General features: G+C 52.0%; 1 protein-coding gene across 1 annotated transcript in view; it reads right to left on the bottom strand.

Moving 5' to 3' along the window:
* Positions 1 to 10,288: 10,288 nt before the first annotated feature.
* Positions 10,289 to 19,554, bottom strand: part of ARID3A (AT rich interactive domain 3A (BRIGHT-like)) — a 40,173-nt gene continuing 30,907 nt past the window's right edge. The window contains exons 3-8 of the mRNA XM_006876710.1: positions 18,989 to 19,061; positions 16,150 to 16,333; positions 14,998 to 15,245; positions 13,274 to 13,570; positions 11,862 to 11,963; positions 10,289 to 10,482 (exon numbers count right to left, since the gene is read on the bottom strand). Coding sequence (XP_006876772.1) covers positions 10,289 to 10,482; positions 11,862 to 11,963; positions 13,274 to 13,570; positions 14,998 to 15,245; positions 16,150 to 16,333; positions 18,989 to 19,061 — 1,098 coding nt within the window. The remainder of the gene's footprint in view (positions 10,483 to 11,861; positions 11,964 to 13,273; positions 13,571 to 14,997; positions 15,246 to 16,149; positions 16,334 to 18,988; positions 19,062 to 19,554) is intronic.

Raw genomic sequence — 19,554 nt, 5'->3', positions numbered from 1 at the left:
TTATGGTGTTGGAGGAGAATATTGAAAGTACCATGGGCTGCCAAAAGAACCAACAGATCTGTGTTGGAAGAAGTGCAGCCAGAGCACTTCTTGGAGACCAGGATGACCAAACTTCGTCTCTCATACTTCAGACATATTGTCAGGAGGGACCAGTCGCTGGAGAAGGATATCATGTTTGGTAAGGTGGAGGGTCAGAGAAAAAGCAGAAGACCCCCAACGAGATGAATTGGCCAAGTGGCAGCATCGATGGACTCAAGCGTGGCAACAGCAGTGAGGTTGGCCCAGGACCAGGCAGTGTTTCATTCTGCTGTGCATAAGGTTGCTATGAGTCAGTACCGACTCGATGACACCTAACAACAACAACAAACATCTTTCTGGTTTCCGTGTGACTCCAGTAATGATATATCCCTTGTTCCATGTTCTCTTTTGAATCTGACTTGAATATCTGGCAGCTTCTTGTCCATATACTGCTGCGAAGTTTTTGAATTATCTTTGCATGTGGTATTAATGATATTGTTTGAGGATTTCTGCATTCTGTTGGATCAGCTTTCTTTGAGTTGACCAGGTAGCTGTCTTCCAATTTCTTGGCATAGATGAGTGAATGCCCCCAGTGTTACATCAGTTTGTTGAAAGATTTCAATTCTCATTCCGTCCGTTCCTGGAGCCTTGTTTTCTGACAGTGTCCTCAGTGCAGCTTGGATTTCTTCCTTCGGGACCATCAGTTCTTGATCACATGCTACCTTCTGAAATGGTTGACCATCAGCCAACTTTTTTTTTTTTTTTGCTACAGTGACTGTGTATATTCTTTCCCTGTTCTTTAGATGCTTCTTGCAACATTCAGTATCGTATGCGTAGACTCCTTTAATATTGCAGCTCGAGGCTTGAAGGTTTGCTTCAGTCCTTTCAGCTTGAGAAATGCTGAGTGTGTTCTTCCCTTTTGATTTTCTAACTCCAGGTCTTTGCACATTTCGTTATAATACTTTGTCTTCTCAAGCTGTTCCCTGTAATAATACATTCAGTTCAGCTCTTGTACTTCCTAATTTCTTCCATTCTCTTTAGCTTCTCCACATTCAAGGGCAAGTTTCAGCGTCTCTTCTGACATTCACTTTGCTCTTTTCTTTCTTTCCTCTCCTTTGAATGAGTTTTTGTTTTCTTTATTTATGGTTATACCATCGTTTTGGTCTTCAGTCATTAGTGTTTAATGAATCAAATCTGGTTTTGAGATGGTCTGTAAATTTTGGCAGGATATACTAAAGGTCATATTTTGACTCTTGTGGGTGTGTTTTCATTTTCTTCACCTTTAACTTGAACTTGCATATGATCAGTTGATAATCTTTACTTTAGGGACCACAAATTCAGTATTTTTTAAAAAAAGTTCATTGTAGCAACTTGGCATGATGAGTTCTGTCTGGGTACCACTTCACTCCTACCTTCAGATGCCTGGATCCAGGTCTTATCTAAAACCACTGTTTTCAAAATGTGGAATTAACTGCTAAGATTTAAAAAGGGAGAATTCACTCAGAAGTGGAGCTGGCCAGTATGGGAGCCTTGGCCATCCAGGGTTGGTGCCCACTAACAAGATATGGCTGCATAGGATCTTTACTATGTTTCTAAGTTCCCAGATACTGCAACTTCCAGGCTGCTGAGAACATTTACTGGGGTGTATGAGTAGGGTCCACAGGCACATGGGGGCTGCCCCACGTGCTCCCCAAGTAGGATGACTGGAGAAAAGAGGAAAGGGGCTTCCTGGAGGGGATGAGGGAGAGGACTGCTTGAACAAGAAAGGGGTCTCCACCAGAGGAACTAGATGGTACCAACTGCTCTGAAAGGCATTACATTCTAAGGTCCTGGATACAGTGGGGAAAATACTTGGTACCAAATTCAAAATTATAAAAGAGAACATACTTATTGTCCTGGTGTGGTGCTGTGGGTTAATGCACTGGACTGCAAAGTTGGCTTGAACCACAAGATCGGCGGTTCAAGCTCACCAGTTGTTCCTCAGAAACCCTATACAGGGTTGCTATGGGTTGGAACCGACTCAAGGATGCTTAACAACAACTGTTTAGAAGAGCCCGGTGGAATCCCAAGACTATGACCCTGGGTAACCCTTCAGATACGGAACTGAACTCACCCTCTTCGCTCAATTTTCAGCCAAGCAAGAAATAGGTTTATAGGAGAAACAACACTAGCGAGATAATGCAAATCATACAATGGTCAGCCATTGTTGATTTAAAGGGTAGCATTTACCCAAAGACAAAGTTCAGAAGGGTTGGGAAAGAAATACGCGTGGGAACAAGAATCTCAGGGAGGAAGTGGGATCAGCGATGTTCCATGGAGGGGGTTGCAGTCATTGAAATGAATCCGAGTGTGTGATTTGTTGACTATGAAACAGACGATCTGCTCTGTAAACTTTCAGGCAACTGGGCATCTGCAATTCCAGCGTCTGTCGTTAGGTGGTGTATGTGGGCCACTGGCCGGTAGGCAGGAGAAGGAACGGGTTTCGGGAGAGCTGGGGGAGTTGTAAACACAGCAACAAAGCAATTATAGGGAATCAGGGGGTGCCGCCGGTAGCATGGTGGGTACTAATCGGGCTGCTAACCTCAGGGTCGGCAGTTCGGAACTACCAACTGTTCCGCGGGAGAAAGATGAGGCTTTCTGCTCCCGTAAAGAGTTACAGCTTTGGAAACCCTGTACAGGGTCTCTATGAGTCGGAACCGAACCGATTCCATTGCACATGACGACCACCACCACTAAGGGGGTGCCACGGGAGCCTCTGGGTTTAGGGGTCAGGAGAGGGACTTGTCAGAGGAGGTCTGCTTGGGCTGGGAGCTGAGTAAAGTTTGTCAGGCCGTGGGAACAGCAAATGTAAAGGCCTTGCGGGGTGGGAGGCATCCTATGGGCCCAGGAGGAACCAGATTTGATCCTGGGCAAAAGAGGAATAGGGAGCCAAAGGAAGATTTTCAGCTGAGGAGAGTGGGAGAGGCAGTTTGAAATTAGTCTGATCCCACCCCCACTTGTGGAGAAGAAACCAGAATCACCTTGTACGCTAACTTACACTTTTCAAACACTGTTTCCCCCAAACGGATTCTTTCCTTGGACCCGGGTGTGGTCCTCGCTGCCTTGCCGGGTAGTTCCGGGGAGAGGTCTGAGGCTGCCAGGCGTCTAAACACTGGGGGCTCCCTGGTGGAGGTATCCTTTCCTGAGGGGTGCAGAACCTTCTCAAGCCTCTTGCTGGGGCCCAGCCCTGGCAAACATTCCCTTCCCTTCCCCTCCCCAGGGACCCAGCTTAGCTTGGCTGCTGTGTGAGGTCAGAGGTCACCCTACCCCAGCCCAGGTCCCGGAATGAGGACAGACTAGTCGTGTCCGGGAAGCCAGAACTGGACAAAAGCCACAATTGGGGGCGTCTCCGGACCACCCCATGGCCATTGGAGTCAGCTGGGCTCCCCCTCCCAGATCCAAGTCTGAGGGCAGGGAAACTGAGGCACCTTGTATTGAACAAATCCTGTGTGTGGGTGTCCATGCACTGGGCCCACCAAGGTGCTGGGCAGCCTTCTTATCTGCCCTAATAGTGGAAGAGGAATCAACTCCGGTCTCAGGCGTGATTCTAGCCACCTCCCTGCAAAGTGTTGGCCATTTGCTAATCATGCCTGGTTTAGAGTTTCTCTGCTGAGAGACAGGAATCAAGCAGGCAGCCCAGGTTCTGGACGGTGGGGGTGGGGTGGGGATAAACCAGATCCCCAATTCAACCCCAGACGCTGTGGGATTCCCAGGCCTTGAGCCCCTCTCTGGGACCCCTCAGCGAAGATACGAAGATGTAAGACTGGTTCATCCCGTTTGTCAGAAAGGGGCCTTCGTTCTGACATTTCTTATCTCCCAGGGGAGGTGCACGCACTGGCCTCTGACCCCAGGCTGCTGGAGGCAGGAACCGAGACAGAGAACGCCTCCCACCCTCCCGTTTTCCCTTTCAGATGAGGATGAAATTGGACCACAGGTAATGGTGTAGGAGTCAACCTGCTGAAGGTGGCCTCTGGGGCTAAGCCAGCAGGACCAGCCCGGACCAGACACTGCTGGGGCTGGGGCAGGGAAGCCAGGAGGCAGGAGACCTGAGTCTGGGCCTGCCCCCACCTGGTCTGGCCACGATGGCCTTCAGTCTATCCCATCCGGAGTGTGAGTAACACCAGGACATCTGTAATCCCCTGACTCTGTTCTCTGATGTTTGATTTGGAAGCTGAGAAACTGGGGAATCCCTGTCAGTGGTTTCTCAGTCAGGACATGCAAACTGGTGAGGGCTGACCCCCCCTTGTCTTGTTTCTTTGGGGCCATGTAAAAGGCGGAAACAGTGACAACAAGGGGAGAGATGGAGATTTGTTTAAGTCACAGCCAATTGGTCCCTACCTCCCCAAACCCAAGAGGCCAGCTCCCCGGAGGACACATTTCCAAGCTGCTTCTAGGAGTGAGTTTAGTCCCTCGGGTTAGGCAGGTGATGGATGAGTTGCCCTCAAGGCAGGGTGAAGTATTACACCCAGGGGATGGGGTGTGGTTGGAAGACGAGGTGGGGGTCCACACATTCCCTTCAGGCAAGGAGGCGCAGTGTCCAGGGAGGGCTGGGATGAAGGGGGCATCTGGGACCTTGTAAGCAAAGTGGGAGGGAGTAGGGTTTCCCATAACAGCATGTGCAAAGGCCCTGAGGCACCAGCAAGCCTGTACTCCTCAAGGAACAAAAATGAAGCCAGGGTGGCTGGGGCAGAGGCCAGCCATGGGTGTGGTGGGGGTCACAGGTCAGACAGCTCTGCTCAATCCAGGTCATCTGCAGAATCTATGACATACCAATGTGACCAACGGTACCTGGCTTCCATCTATCAACCCATCAGCCCAAAACAGACACCAGGGAGGGGCCAGGACCACATTTTGTTGGCCTCAAGTTCTGTAGAGTTGGTTTTGACTCATAGTGACCCTGTATAGGGTTTCGGAGGCTTTACATCTTCATGGAAGCAGAAAGCCACAAAGTGGTTGGCAGGCTCAAACTTTGGACCTTGTGGTTTACAGTGTAGTCATTATGTGGAGCCACTCCACTCCCTGCCAGGGCTCCAGACTTCCACTTTAAGGACGGAGGTAGAGATGGGGATGTTCCTGAAATCTGAGGCGTCTTAGCTAGGGTCTTCCCATCAGTACTTCTGACACAGAGGGGACCGGATCCTTCCTGGGGTGGGATGTCCTGTGCACCTTAGGGTGCTTAGCAGTATCCCTGGGCTCCATCCACAATACCAACAGCACCCCGATTTGTGATAATCACAAAATGTCCTCCAGATAGTGTCCCCTGGGGGAAGAATGACCCCAGGTGAGAACCCTTTAGTTAGGGGACCCCACTCACACCCAGACTCTGCACCCCACAATCATGACCTCCTAGGACACTGTTATGTACCTTGGGGTAAATTTCAACTCACAGAACTGCACCCCCTAAAGTTTCTAGGCTATAGGTGCTGTGTGCTAAAGTTGGAGGTTCAAACCCACCAGTGACTCCATAGAGCAACCATGAGGATGTTTACTCCTATAAAGAATGAGTCCTAGAAAACATTAAGGAGCAGTTCTCCGTCCTGTGGGGTGCTGAAGTCAGAATCCACTTGAGGGCAGTGGCTTTGGGGCTTTAATCATTTCCCAAGTATTTAAAGAAGTTTTTTGCCACATGTTTGCACCCATTCCATAAGCGTTGATTGAAGCTCCCAGTAAAATGAAACCCTTGACAACTTCAGTCTTTTCTCCATTTATCGTGATGTTGTCTACCGGTCAACTTATGAGGATGTCAAGAAGAATCAATATATCGGAGTTATGGTGTTGGCAAAGAATACCGAATGTGCGCCACGGACTGCTAGGAAAACAAACAGCTCTGTTCAGGAAGCAGGGCAGTCAGAATGCTCTTTAGAAGCCAGGATGGCGAGACTTTATGTCACATACTTTGGACATGTTATCAGGAGGCATCAGTGCCTGGAGAAGGACATCGTGCCCGGTTAGGTAGAGGGTCAGCAATAAACAGGAAGACCCTCAATGAAATGGATTAACAGTGTCTGTAACAGTGGGCTGAAACAGCAAAGATTTTGAGGTTGGTACAGTGATTGCTTCTGTCCTACACAGGGTCACTATGAATCAGGACCAACTTGATGGCACCTAACCACACACACAATGTTTATGGGCGCAAATCAGCAGGTTTTCCAACTTCAGAGCGGCTCAGTGGGTTCCAACTGTCAATCTTTTAGAGGTTAGCAGCTGATGGCTTAACTGTTGATCTAAGCAATCCCTTAACTGTCCCAGCCCCTGTAACTGTTAAAGCACAGGGTCTCGGTCCCAGACCACACTGAGTGGGGGAGGAGTTGTTGGGAAGTGCCATTGTCAAGTCAGTGGGTTCTGACTCATAGCGACCCTACATTGGGTTTCCAAGGAGCAGCTGGTGGGTTTGAACTGCTGACTTTGTGGTTCTGTGTGCCACACCAGAAGTCCAAGTGGAGAGGAGAGAGGAAGGGAATCCCAGGAGTGAGAGGGTACCTGGTTTCCGCCATCAGACCCACTGGGCGTTTGCTCCAGTATCTGGTGTCAACAGGGACCCACCTCGATTGTCTTCAAATAGTCAATTCAGGATCTCGAACTCTGAACTGCCACTACTTGGTTGGGGCTGGATGCTTCTCTGGGGTGGCGTGTAGAGCAGCATGCGTAGTTCTCACCCACCCACTTGACACCAATCCCACCCAAGTCATGGCACCCCCAAATGTCCCCCAGGATGAGGACCCATGTCACTCTGCCACCCAGAGTCAGCCTCAGGGACCATCCTGTGTCCACCCACCCACCCCACACCCGGGTCTTGGCCACGACGCTCCAAGAAACCACCACTGGACTCAATGTTTGTTAAAAGTCAGAAGTGTTTGGTTTTGTTTTAATATTTCATCCACTTTACAGGGTTACAATTGTCTTAAATATTTCTGAAGTTTAAATACAATCTGCATAATGTTATTATAAAATGTAAACTTTCAGTGTTCTTTTAAATTTCAAAATCACACCTTTTTTTTGGTTTTTTTTTGTTTTGGTCTTTTTATCTTTTTTTTTTTTTTTTTTTTAAAGGGGGTGTTTTTTTTTCCTTTTAATACCTGAATGTTCTGCAGAAACTGAAATTGTCCTGGACGCCCCGCTGTGGCCAGGGCCAGAGGTAGAATATGGTTTCTGTTGCTTTTTTACAAGGTTTTGTGTTTTTTTCCTTTTACCTGAGTTCAGGCGTGATCCCCACGCCGCCTAACGAACCCTAGAGCAACTGAAATTTCACACACCAAGAAACTGAACGTCATGTGATTGCCAAGAGAATAAAAAAGGAAACCAAACAGCGAAAAGGATAAAAGCAAAAAAAGTGTACAAAAGGCATGCCATTTACAAAGCAACACGGCGCCCCCCCAGCCGTCCCGACAGCTCGACAGCCAGACACTGTGGCCAGTTTACAGGTAACAAGGAAGGTCCTACAAGTGGCCCATCCACAGACACCCTTTGTCCTCCCCACCCCTTGAACAATTCTGAGACCCCAAGTTTGATGAGGGTCCCTGTGTGTGCCAAGCCCTTCCAGAATCGAGAACATAAATGGAAAGTCCACGTGGCTAAGACAGCTGCCCCCATCCTCACCCTGGTTTGCATAAGGGGGTGCTGAGCTGTACCCCAGAAAACCACCCTTTCCCTAAAGCCCGATTGACAGGTTGGGAGATGGGGTAGGTAGCAGGGTGTCTAATGGGGACACCGGAGGCAGAGACAGGGTCCTGTGGCCCAGATCATCACGGATGTGGGGGTCCCGTGGACCTCGCTCATTTTCCCCCCACCTGAGTTAGCCATGGAGACGGGTCCCCAGCCCCGTGCCCACCCCCACCCGCCCCTACAATCATCAGAGCTGAACAGAGACCAAGTCCCCTGAGTTAGAACTTACCCACCTGGTGCCGGGGGCAGGGGGCTGATGGCTCATGCAGCCCCCACACCTGGTACCTGTACACACTGACACCCCCACCCCCCGCCCGCCCCACCGTGCATGGGGTGGACACAGGCTGCTTGGGAGCAAGAAGGTAAACCAACCTGTACCTTCCGCGAGTTCTAGGTGGGAGAGAAGAGGCTAGGCCCGGGCGCGTGGCTTTTGGCATCCAAAGTTAGTCCTGAGGTAGACAGAAATGCCGACATTCCCACCCATCCACGGTTGGGGCCTACCCCCCACATTGGACAGGAGGAGCTAGGATACCCCAGAAGGCAGCAGGAAAAGGTGGGGCAGAAGAGCAAAGAGAGGGGGATGAAGGCTACGGCACCTTGGCAGGGGAGGGGAGTGGGAGGGGCGCACAGACTGCATAGAGCCCCGATGGTTGTTAGGTGAGACTGCACCCCCCCTTCCCCTCCATGATTGTGCTTGAATAGACAGGGAAGGAGAGAATGGAGCAGAAAGGAAGATGGGGAGGAAACCCCCAGATGCTTACCACCCCCTCCAGGAAGGGTGGGGGGGGTCAGCGACCCTGAGATACATCATAGTAAGGGGGCTTTCCTCCCTTAAGACACAGCACAAAGCCTCCCAAGTTAAGAGTGAACGCAACCCTCAGGGTTCCATACCCCAAGAGAATCTATCTCCAAGACGACACAACTGATGCCTGGGGCCAGGAACCCGGGAGGCCCCGCCTCACCCCACCTCTAGTCTCATCCAGGCCTCTTACACTCAGCTCCCTGGGCCCAATTATAGGCGGAGAGGCTGGGTGCAGATCCCAGAATCACCCTGGGAATAGCAGAGCTAATCCCCCCTCCAGAGAAATTAAAAGCCAGCACGGGAAAAGTGTGACCACGTTAAGATCCAGGTCCTGGGGGTTCCGCCTGTCTGCCGCCAAAGGCTGCCGATTGCGGACATTTGGAATAAATCCACTGCCCAGCCGCGTTCCCAGACGCCCAGCTTCTAACCTGGGGGGCGGGCAGTTAGACACAGGAGTGGATGGGGCGGAGGCCTTTCTGAGTAATAGTACCTTCACAGCAGAACTGGGGGGAGCTGGTGGCCCTATGTGCAAGGGACTAAGAGGAAATGACAAAGGGAAGAAGAGACAAATCCTCCATCTGAGCCGGGCCCAGTACTGATAGTCCCTGAAAGTAGTCCTTGTAGGTGAGAGTCCAGCTGCTGCCCAGAAAAAGGCCACCTCCCCCACCCCCCAGGCCACATTCATCCCTGAGACAGGGGCCTGGGGGGCTGAGACAAGCAGGGTCCCCTCTCAGTCTCCCAGCCTCTTCTCCCAAATCACAAGCACCTTCTGTTTTCTAGTCAGATCCTCAGATTCCTAACAGAGAGGCCACAAAGCGCGCACAGAGCACAGCACCGGGAAAAGCGACAAGGAGAGTGTGTCCCCACAACCCCCAGCCTGGTCCACAGCACCTGAGTTTGCCACCTCGGGGTGGCTCCTGGGCTGGCCAGCTGCCTAATGCCTCAAAAGAAAATGCACAAAGGAGTCCCCCTCACACAGAGGAAAATAAAAAGGTTATTACACGTCACTGTTACTGCTGTCGTTTTAAAGTTAAAAGTGTGGTTTTTTTCTCTTTTTTTGCTTGTTCAAGCCTGATTTCCCTGAATGAACACAAATATATAGATATATATCTCCTTTTGCTAAGTCTTGAGCCCCCCATCAAAGAATAAAATAGAGTATTTACAAAACAAAACCCCAAAACCCCTTAAAAACTTGATATAGTCTGAATGTTGTTATTTCTTTAAAAAAAAAAAAACAAAAAAAAACAGCTGATCTTGACTCAGGTTTCATTCAACACAAGGAGCAGGTCATGACGAGTGTGTGATGAAGAAAATAAAATAAGAGACAAAAAAAAAAATAAAACTATACAGTGCAGGGATGTATGAGGTAAACATACGATCGGCTTTACATTGCAACTGGTCCTAACCAGACATCAGAGTTGTCAGCCAACCAGAGCTGTCTTGTTCTTCCCATCTCCTTGGCTGTTCTCACAATTCATCTCTCTGAATGTCCAAAACCTGAGAAATTCAAGTGTTCCTTGGTTTTCCCCTGTTTTATTAAAATTTCTTTATATATATATGTATATATTTTTTCTCTGCTTTTTTTTTTTTTTTTTTTTTCTTTTTTTCTTTTTGGCGTCAGCTGTGGCTCCTTTGTGGGGTGTCTCTCCCCTCCCTCTCCCCACCCGTATCTTTCCACCATCCTGGCCCCTGCTTGGCCCACCTTGACCCCCTAGCCCAGTCTGGTGGGCTTCTGGGTGGTGGGGTGGTGGATGGGGAGTGCTACGGTTAAGGCACCGAGTTACTTGAGGTAGAAGACGTAGGGGCTGCGGACAGCCCCGATGCTCCGGCCTGGCTGCCTGAGCTGTTGCTGGTCCCACTGCCGCTTCCTCCCCGATTCCCTCCGCTGCCTCCGCCAGCGCCAACGCCTTTGCTGGGAGCCGAGGGTGGCGTTGGGGCGGGCGGCTGAGCAAACAGGACTCCTACGGCAAGACAGGGGACACATAAATGAAGGCTTTACAAGGATTCGGTGAAAGGTACGCGAGAGCCGCGACATGCTACTCCCCCTAGATACATCCGTTCATCGATGGCTCTCTCATACACATACACACACGGCCAGTGATTATTCAAGGTTGTTTAGGAGGTCTCATTAATCTTTCCTACACAGTTGGCCCTTTCCTCTATTAAGAAACACCATACATGTACAAGGGGGCTTCAGAAAGGCTCGTGGGGAAATTCTATTTCCCATTAACTTTCTGAAGCCCCTGGTATACACAGCTTGTGTCCAATTTCAGGGGTGTGTTGGCTCCCAGCTACCAACACCCATTAGCCTCGGTTTCCATTTTCTGATTCCACAGAGCAACCAAGCTGTTCGGGGTTTGCAGCGCCACCTAGTGGCCCACCTGAACAACCAGGCTGACCCTACCATTTATTTAAGGGGAAATTTAATGAGCATGCATTTGTGCGGAGGCCTCGTGTGACGCTCTGGGTTAATGCACTGGACTGCAAGGTCAGTGGTTCAAGCTTACCAGCGCTCTTCTGATACTCTACACAGAGTCGCTATGGGTGGGAACCGACTTGATGGCACTTACATTTGTGCAGTAGGATAAGCACTGAACTGCTAACCACAAGGTCAGCAGTTCAAACCCACCAGCCTCTCCTTGAAAACCCTTTCTAGGGTAGCTCTGAGTAGGAACTGACTCCATGGCACTTAACAACACCACCATTGTATTTGTAAGCATTTCTACATCAGGAGCCCTGAGGGATTGTACGATAAACACTTGACTGCTAACAGCAAAGTTGGTAGTTAGTTCAAACTCACCAGGTGTTTGGCGGGAGAAAGTTAAGGCTGTCTGCTCCCGCAAAGATTTACAGCCTGGGAATCCCTAAACAGGGTTGCTATGATTCCAAATAGATGGCGGTGCTGGTGGTTGGGTTTGGGTTTTGGTTACAATATAGACAGTACCATGCTAAACACACAAACGTGTGTTCTTACTCTCCATGGAGTCAATTCCAACAACCCATGAGCGTCAGAGTAAACTGCCCTCCATGGCGTTTTCAAGGATGTGCCTCTGGGAAACATCACTAGCTCGGTTTTCCCAGGCACCTCTCCTCTGGGCGGCAGTTTGCAGGACAAGCCTTTCAGCTATTTGTCAAACGCTTATCTGTTTGCAAAACCTAAGGCTTCTAAGCTTCTTGTAGGGGAAGACTTTGCTCCTTGACTATCCTATAAAATCCCTGCTTGTGTTTTCAATCCTCCAGGCTGGGCTCAAGGAGGCCAGGCCCTAGAGCAGCCCCGGACTCCTGAGCAAACTTTGGGAGAGAAATGGCCAAGGTAGGCATGGGGTCCTGGTGGTCGTACCTGTGTACATGATACCGTTAATCTCGACTGACATGCTAATACTGTTGGTGCCGTTGGTGCTGGTTAGGTTCACAGCTGAGTCCTGGCGGCTCTCGGCGGAAGCTGTGGGAAAAAGAAACCCACGTTTTATGACCCTAAACACAACGATCTGTCTCACGTCTGTCTTCCCCAGCAGACTTACAGCTCCACTGCAGTGCGGACTGTCCCGTTCATATTCATTCTCTGGCCCCCATGTACACTGGAGTATGTGTTCAATAAATATTTGTTGAAGCAGAACATATGTCTATAGGTCGCTTTTTGTGATGTCAGAACACCTAAACCGTCTCATTCTTTGTAACAGCTGCAAAGGATTCTGTATTTGGTTTATTCATCCCCACTACCAATGGATGGGATTCTTATTGTGGCGTTGTAGGATCAATACTAGACAGCCAACCACAAGGTTGGTGGTTCAAACTCACCAGCTGCTCCTCGGAAACCCTACACAGGGTCACTATGAGTTGAACTGACTCAACAGCCTTTGACAGCAATAACAAACCAATGACTACACAAGTTACTTGTAGGTTTTGCCATCATAAGCAACATGGCATTGAACACCCTTGTAGGTATGTGTCCACCTGTAACGTAAGTTCTCTGCTGTAGACAGCCAATAGGTCACTGAGGAGGTCACATTGAGTCTACAGGACAGAGCTGAACTGTTCCTCTTTACGGGAGCAGACTGCCTTATCTTTCTGCTGTGGAGCGGCTGCTGGGTTTGAACCGCAAACCTTGTGGTTAGCAGCCCAACACTTAACTCACTGTGCTACTGTGTTGTTGTTGTTATGTGCCGCCGAGTCGGGTCCGACCCATAGCGACCCTGTATAGGGTTTCCGAGGAGCAGCTGGTGAGCTTGAACCGCCAACCTTTACCTTCAACCGGCTTTGCAGTCTGGCGCATTAACCCACAGCGCCACACCTGGACTCCTTCTCCTACCATAAGTCACTTATTTACATTCCCACCAACAGGCCAGAAGGGGCGCACTTCCCCCGCGTTGGGCGCTCACTTGACCCATCCAACTCTTTTGTTGTGAAGTGCCATCAAGTCGATTCCGACCCATAGCGACCCTGTATAGGGTTTCCGAGGAGCAGCTGGTGAGCCTGAACCACCGACCCTGCAGTTCAAACAGCTTTGCAGTCTGACGCATTAGCCCACAGCCCACAGCGCCACACCAGGACTCCAATTCTAGTGAGTTAAAATGCTATTTCCTTGTTCATTTACAGGGCCCCCGCTAGAAGGAACTGAACAGCTATTCATATGAATTTCTTCGCCATAGCTGCCTGCTTCTTTATTGGTTTGTTCTTGTCTGATGGATCTACGGTACTCGTTACATACGTTGGCTCCAAGGGTGCACATGTAGGAACAGGGATGGTCAGTACCTTGGCTGTTGATCCGTATGCTCATGGGCAGCTGGGCAGTCATGGCCAGGAAATTCTGCTGCAGCGCTCGCTGCATGAACCGCTGCTGTTCATCGGCTACCAGGGCCATCTTCTTCTCCGGAGGTTCCCCAGACTCCAGCTTCTCCCGGAGTTGCTCCAGGGCCGCCGCCTGCGCTGCCACAGCCGCCTGCGCGGCCGCTGCCTGAACAGCGGCTGCCTGGGCCGCTACCACGGGGTGGCCCGCCAGGGAGACGGGCAGGCGTCCTGGGACCGTGATGGGGATGGTCGAGTCCTCCTCTAGAGAAGAGACAAGAGGTGTTGGAGGCTAGAGGGCCCTGGGGTGACGTCCTTCTGAAAACCTGCACCGAAAGGGTGCTTGATTTCTCTCTAGGGGAGTGAGTAGGTTTTTTAACAGAAGAGGCACAAGTGCTACAGAAATCACATAGGATCCTCAGGCCAAGCCTGGGAGGCAGGGGGAATCCACTCCATGTTGCACATGTGCCTCTGGTACGTAGGGTTAGGAAGGATTCTGAGGCTCCGTGGAGGAGAGGACTGTGATTGATTGGTAATGCCTGCCATGTGTTGGGAGCTGGAGAGCTCACCATTGGACATCTATGTATCTTGCTTGTTGCAAGCTGGGCACTTTACATTCCTAGTCTTCCTCAACACATCTACAAGGAAGGGGTAATTTTCCTCATTTTGCCCATAAGGAAAGCAGGGCTCAGAGAGGGTTAGTACCTTGCCCAGTAACACCGAGCATTAGCATCAGGATGGCTTCTGGGAGAATGTGTGTAGCGCCTGGAGTTCAAAGGGATGGTGCAGTGATCGATTAGCACTGACTGGGCACAATAATAGATTAGTATTCCCTGCCGCAGGAAATGGAAAGAGCGCAGTACTCAATTAACAATGCCTGTCTCTTCGTGGGACTGGGAAACTGATTCATAAATTCCGCTACAGGCTACAGGCACAGGCTCGGAGAATGTTGATTAATGATGTCTGCCAAGGGCACAGGATGAGACAGTTGGGTCTAATAGGCAGTGTTTGCCGTCGTATAGTCCACTGCCATTGAGTCCACATATACGACTCAGCAGACTGCTCTATACGGTTTCCGAGGGTGTAAAACGGCCTCATCTTCATCCTATGGAGCGGCTGTAGGGTTCGAACCACTGATTTCTTGGTTAGCAGCGCAATGCTTAATCCATTGTGCCACCAGGGTACCTTTGCCTTGGTAAAGTTGTGGTTGTGTGCCGACAAGTCACTTCCGACTCATACATAGCGACCCTCCGTAGAGTTTCTGAGATTAAATCTTCACGGGAGTAGAAAATCTCATCTTTCTCCTGTGGAGTGACTGGTAGATTTGAACTGCTGACCTGTGGTTAACAGTCCAGCTGTAACACACTACACTAATAGGGCGCCTTTGTCTTGGTACTGAACTGGGAAAAACCAACAACTATGGACTAGGCATATCTGCCATGGGCACAGATTGAGCGATTGGCAGCCACTACCATTGGAGGGCAGTGATTATTACTATTATGAGTGGGCGCACAGTTGGGAAATGGTGGTTGATTAGTAATGCCTGTTCTGGTCACAGTATTGGGAATGCCCTCTATTCCTGCCAACTTGATGTGTATTATACTGGTTACTCAGAGAAGGAGAAAGAGGCATGCCCCCAAGGTCACACAGCTAGGCTGGGACCAGACCCGAGACCACCCTCATCCCCTTACCTTTCTTGATTTTAGGGGCCGTGGTCATGGAGCTGCCGTTGGTGCTAGCGGCCAAGCCCAAGGAGGGCACAGATAACTTGGGTGAGGAGAGCATGCCGTGGGCCCCACCGGGAGAGTAGGCGAACAGGGAGCCCCCGAAGCTCTGGCGCCGGCCCTCGCGACGGTTGCTGTCGATGGCTGCCTGGAGCTCATTGGGGTTGCTGAGACCACGTTTCTCACACTCATAGGGGTACAGGTACTTCATGTATCTGTGGGCAGGGGGCAGGGGGAGAGGATGGCACCTGGGATGCCTCCCGTGACTCCCTGGTGCCCTCAGCACAGAGAAAACTCCCACCTTCCCTGCCTCACCACCGTGCATCATCTGCCTGTGGCTTGCCTGGCCTTTCCCGTTCTTAGCTGCATTCAAGTCCGCCTGACTCATGGCCGCCCCATGAACAATGGTGTGCAATGCTGCCCAGTCACGTGCCATGCCCACAATTGGCTGATCAGACCAGAGATCCACCGGGTTTCCGAGATTACTAGGCATTTCCTCCCAGCCCCTCCCTCTCAGTCTGGAAGCCCCACTGAAACCTGTCCCCCATCCTAGCAATAGCAAATCTCCACTGACAGGTCAGTGATGATTGTGCACAGGATGCATTGGCTGGGACTCGAACCTGGGACTCCTGCGTGTAAGGAGAGAATCCTACCAGTGAACACTGATCTACCACTGCGTTATCCTTATAACCGCCAATTGGGTGGTTCCAGCTCATAGCCACCCATTTGAACAAGTAGAGAACTACCCCCACAGGATTTCCTAGGCTATCATTGTTTTTAAATTTTTAAAAAACTTTTTATTGTGAATTGAGTGAAGGTTTACAGACAAGATCATCAGTTTTGCATCCAACAAACCATACATAGGCTGTGAACTTTACGCTGCTGGGTAGGTTTGAACCTCCAACCTTCTGGTCAGCAGTGGAGCCCTTCACCACTTCCTCCAAATCCCCCAAATCTCAATGTGCATCATTTCGACAGAGCTGGGCAGGGGCCTGAACCCTTCACTGTGTGGCGGTGTCCTGGGTGGTCTAAGCCCAGCCTCCCTGGTCTGTCCCTCTGCTCAGAACACCTGCCCCCAGATCGCCACGTGAGCCTCGCCACCATGCACCCAGGACTCACTGGGTGCGAAGGGTGAAGGCAGCGCTGGTGATGGAGGTGGGCAGGTTGAGGCCCTTAGTGATCTCCCGCCACAACTTCTTGTTGATGACTTCCACAAGGCCGCCTTTTTCCGTCACCAGCACGTACAGCATGAATAGATCCAGCACCTGCTTGGCCATGATCGGGATGCGGTTCACGGGTGTCCCTGGTGGGGGGCGGGGGGCAGGGAGGGCAGGTGAGGCGCAGACCTGGGGGCCTTCCAGAGCTCTGCATTCTTGGCCTCTACTCCACCCAATCGATGCCAGTAACAGCCCCTCCATAAGTTGTGACAACTAGACTGTCCCCAGAGACCGACAGTGTCCCATGAGGGCAGAACAGTCCCAGGCAAGAACCCTTTGATTAGGGGATCCCACTGACCCCCAAGAGACCCCGCGTCCCATTATCATCTGACTTCCTGATGTCCTAGGACGCTACCCACATGGAACCCCACACACTGAGTGGGGAGGAGGGAAATCTCAGGGTCTGGGGGTCCGCCTGTTTATTCTGGTGGATGGTGTGAACTAGGATTTACTCAGTACTTTCTAGACAATCACACAGGGCCTCCCTCTCAGCAGGATCTTCCTCTGGGGTGGCTGTCTGTGCTCTGTGAGGGTGTTGAGCAGCCTCCTAACTGTGACAACTAGAACGTCCCCAAACATCACTGTGTGTCCGGGGGCAGAGGGGAGAGCATCATGACAAACACTGTACAGGTAGCTTGGCTGAGACCTCGGTTTCTACCACAACAGATACTAATACAGCTTCCCACAAGCTCCCAGAGGCCCATCTGCTAGGACCTGGGTGCCTAGCAACCTCCTGAGGGAGGGCTAGCCAACTCACTTGCAGCTTAGGGAATGAAGGAGGGTGGGCTGGCGAGACAGAGGGAGGGAGGGAGTGAGTTGGCTAGCCCAGGGAAGGGAGGGAGGAGGTGGGCTAGCCTGGGTAAGAATGGGAAGAGATGGTCTAGCTTGGGGAAGGGAGGGTGGACATCTGGGGAAGGGAGGGTAGTGAACTAGCCTGGGGAAGGGAGAAATTGGGCTAGCCTGGGGAAGGGAGGGTGGTGGGCTAGCCTGGGGAAGGGAGGAATTGAGGTAACCTGGTAAAGGGAGGGTGGTGGGCTAGCCTGGGGAAGGGAGGAATTGGGCTAGCCTGGGGGAGGGAGGGTGGTGGGCTAGCCTGGGGAAGCGAGGGTGGTGGGCTAGCCTGGGAATGGGAGGGTAGTGAGCTAGCCTGCGGAAGGGAGGAATTGAGCTAACCTGGGGAAGGGAGGGTGGTGGGCTAGCCTGGGGAAAGGAGGGTGGTGGGCTAGCCTGGGGAAGGGAGAGAACTGGGCTAGCCTGGGGAAGGGAGGGTGGTAGCCTCAGGCTCTGACCCCCTCTGTGGCCCCATGTCCAGCCTCTGCCTTCTATCCCCACCTCCATGATACCCCTCCAGCCCCCACATTCTCCCCACTCCTCGTGTCCTGCATCTCCTGTGCCATCCCGTGTTAGCTGACCACTCCTGCCTGCTGTTGTCCACACCTCCGTCCCTCTGCTTACACAGGGTCCAGCATCTGGGCGCCCCCCCATCCATATCCCCCCCAGTAGTCCCACTAGGGGGTACCTGGTGAACGACAACCCACTGAAGTGACCAACACAAGTGACCAGCTCTCATGGTGAGGCTGGGATCCCACCTTCTCCTTGTTCCTGTGCTCCTGGGCTGGGTGTCAAATACCTCCCATCCCCCCTTGGCGTCTTCAGTGGGCAGCCCTGGCCCTTCCCCTCAACAAATCGAGGACAAGCTGTGGGAGGGGGAAGGCGGGCACAACAGTCCCACGCACAGACCCATCAGCGACCCTGCACGTCCCCTCGTCCCCTCAAGAACTCTGGTTTCAGTCTTCTCACTGAGGAGGATTGGCAGGACTTGCAGTAAGGGACCCTGTGGTGGGTGTTTACAGAAGGAACCACAGAGAAAGGCAATGATGGAGGAGCCAGGCAGTGGTGTAGATAAGGAAGGGGCTGTCATGGAGGAAACATGCCCGGCTCCTGTCTGCATCTCTAGGCCCCAGAGCATTCTGAGAGAGAGCTGGTGATGTTGAGGGGCATGGCTTTCCCTCTGGTGCATTGAGAGAGGGGCTTTTGGGTGACAACAAGGATGCCAGTTACAGAGGGGGTCCAAGAGGATGGCAGGGAAGAGGGAGCCTTGGAGCTGGGGCTTTGAGGGATGCATAGGAGTTGGTTGGATCCTGCCCTCCAAGATGGCCAATTGGGTAAGGGGGCAAGGATGGAGGAATACAGAACCCCGAAGCTCTGTGTGGTAGGGAGCCCCACCTGGCATCCATTGTACTGGGTCAGCTCCTTGTACTGGGACACCAGGCACTGTGCTGGGAACTGAGGAGCCGTTCTTGGTGAACCGGGTTGGCAATGGGGAGGGGGCGCAGGGAGGTGGACAGATGATAAAGACAGTGGGGGAAGGGGCCCTCTGGGGCCATATGAGGAGAAGAAGGCCCCAGGCCAGAGCTGGGCCTGACCGATAATATGAAAGGGGCCCCACCTCCACCCCCGGCACGGGAGGAGTTAACCTAAGGCCGCTGGGCAGTGGGGGTCCGGGCAGTCCCCCTCCCCTTTCATCTCCTTCCCTCCCAGCCAGCCTGGCTGGGCTGTGTTTACAGAAGCTCCAGGCTGGAGGGAGGGGCTGGCGGAGGCCCTGGACAAAGCGAAGGCTGGGCCCCTGAGTGCCCGGTGGACCCCGCGGCGCCACCTCTTCCTGCCTCTGTGGGCTCTCGGTCTCCCTCTCTGGAAATCCGGGACAGTAAGGAGCCACTCTTTCCCCCTTTTGGACTCACCTCGTTTCTGCATGAAGCTGAACAGGTCGTCCAGGAACGCCTTCCTCTTGGGGTCCCCATCAAGCTCATAGAGCTGCAAGGGTGGAGAGGGAGGAGGTCAGCAGTGCCACCCCACAGAGCAGGCCCCAGGGGACGGGCCTCTCATCCCTGGGCTTGTGGCCACCTCACATGTGGTCATCTGTCCTCTGTATCTCTGTTCTCATTTCCCTCTTATAAGGAGTCCTGGTGTGGCGCTGTAGAAATAAACACTGGACTGCTAATTGCATGGTGGGTGGTTCAAACCCAGCAGCCCTCCTTGGAAACCCTATCCAGAGTTGCTATGAGTTTGAAACAACTCAACAACCACAACAACGTAAGGACAGCCTGGCTCCAGTGTGTCCTCATTTACCCATGACATCTGCAAAGACCCTATTTCCAAACGCGGCCACGTTGGCAAGTACCAGGCTCAGAGCCCCAGTGTGTCCTTTCAGGGGGACAATCCAACCCATACCAGCGCTCGCCTGAGGTGCACCGATGGGGCCTCGTCCCTGGCAGCGCCTGCCTCAGTTTGACTCTAGGTGATACCA

The sequence above is a fragment of the Chrysochloris asiatica genome, unplaced genomic scaffold (assembly GCF_000296735.1).
Source record: "Chrysochloris asiatica unplaced genomic scaffold, ChrAsi1.0 scaffold00409, whole genome shotgun sequence".
Taxonomy (NCBI): Eukaryota; Metazoa; Chordata; class Mammalia; order Afrosoricida; family Chrysochloridae; genus Chrysochloris; species Chrysochloris asiatica.
The sequence above is the reverse complement of the archived record's forward strand: the minus strand, read 5'-3'. Positions and strand labels throughout refer to the sequence as shown.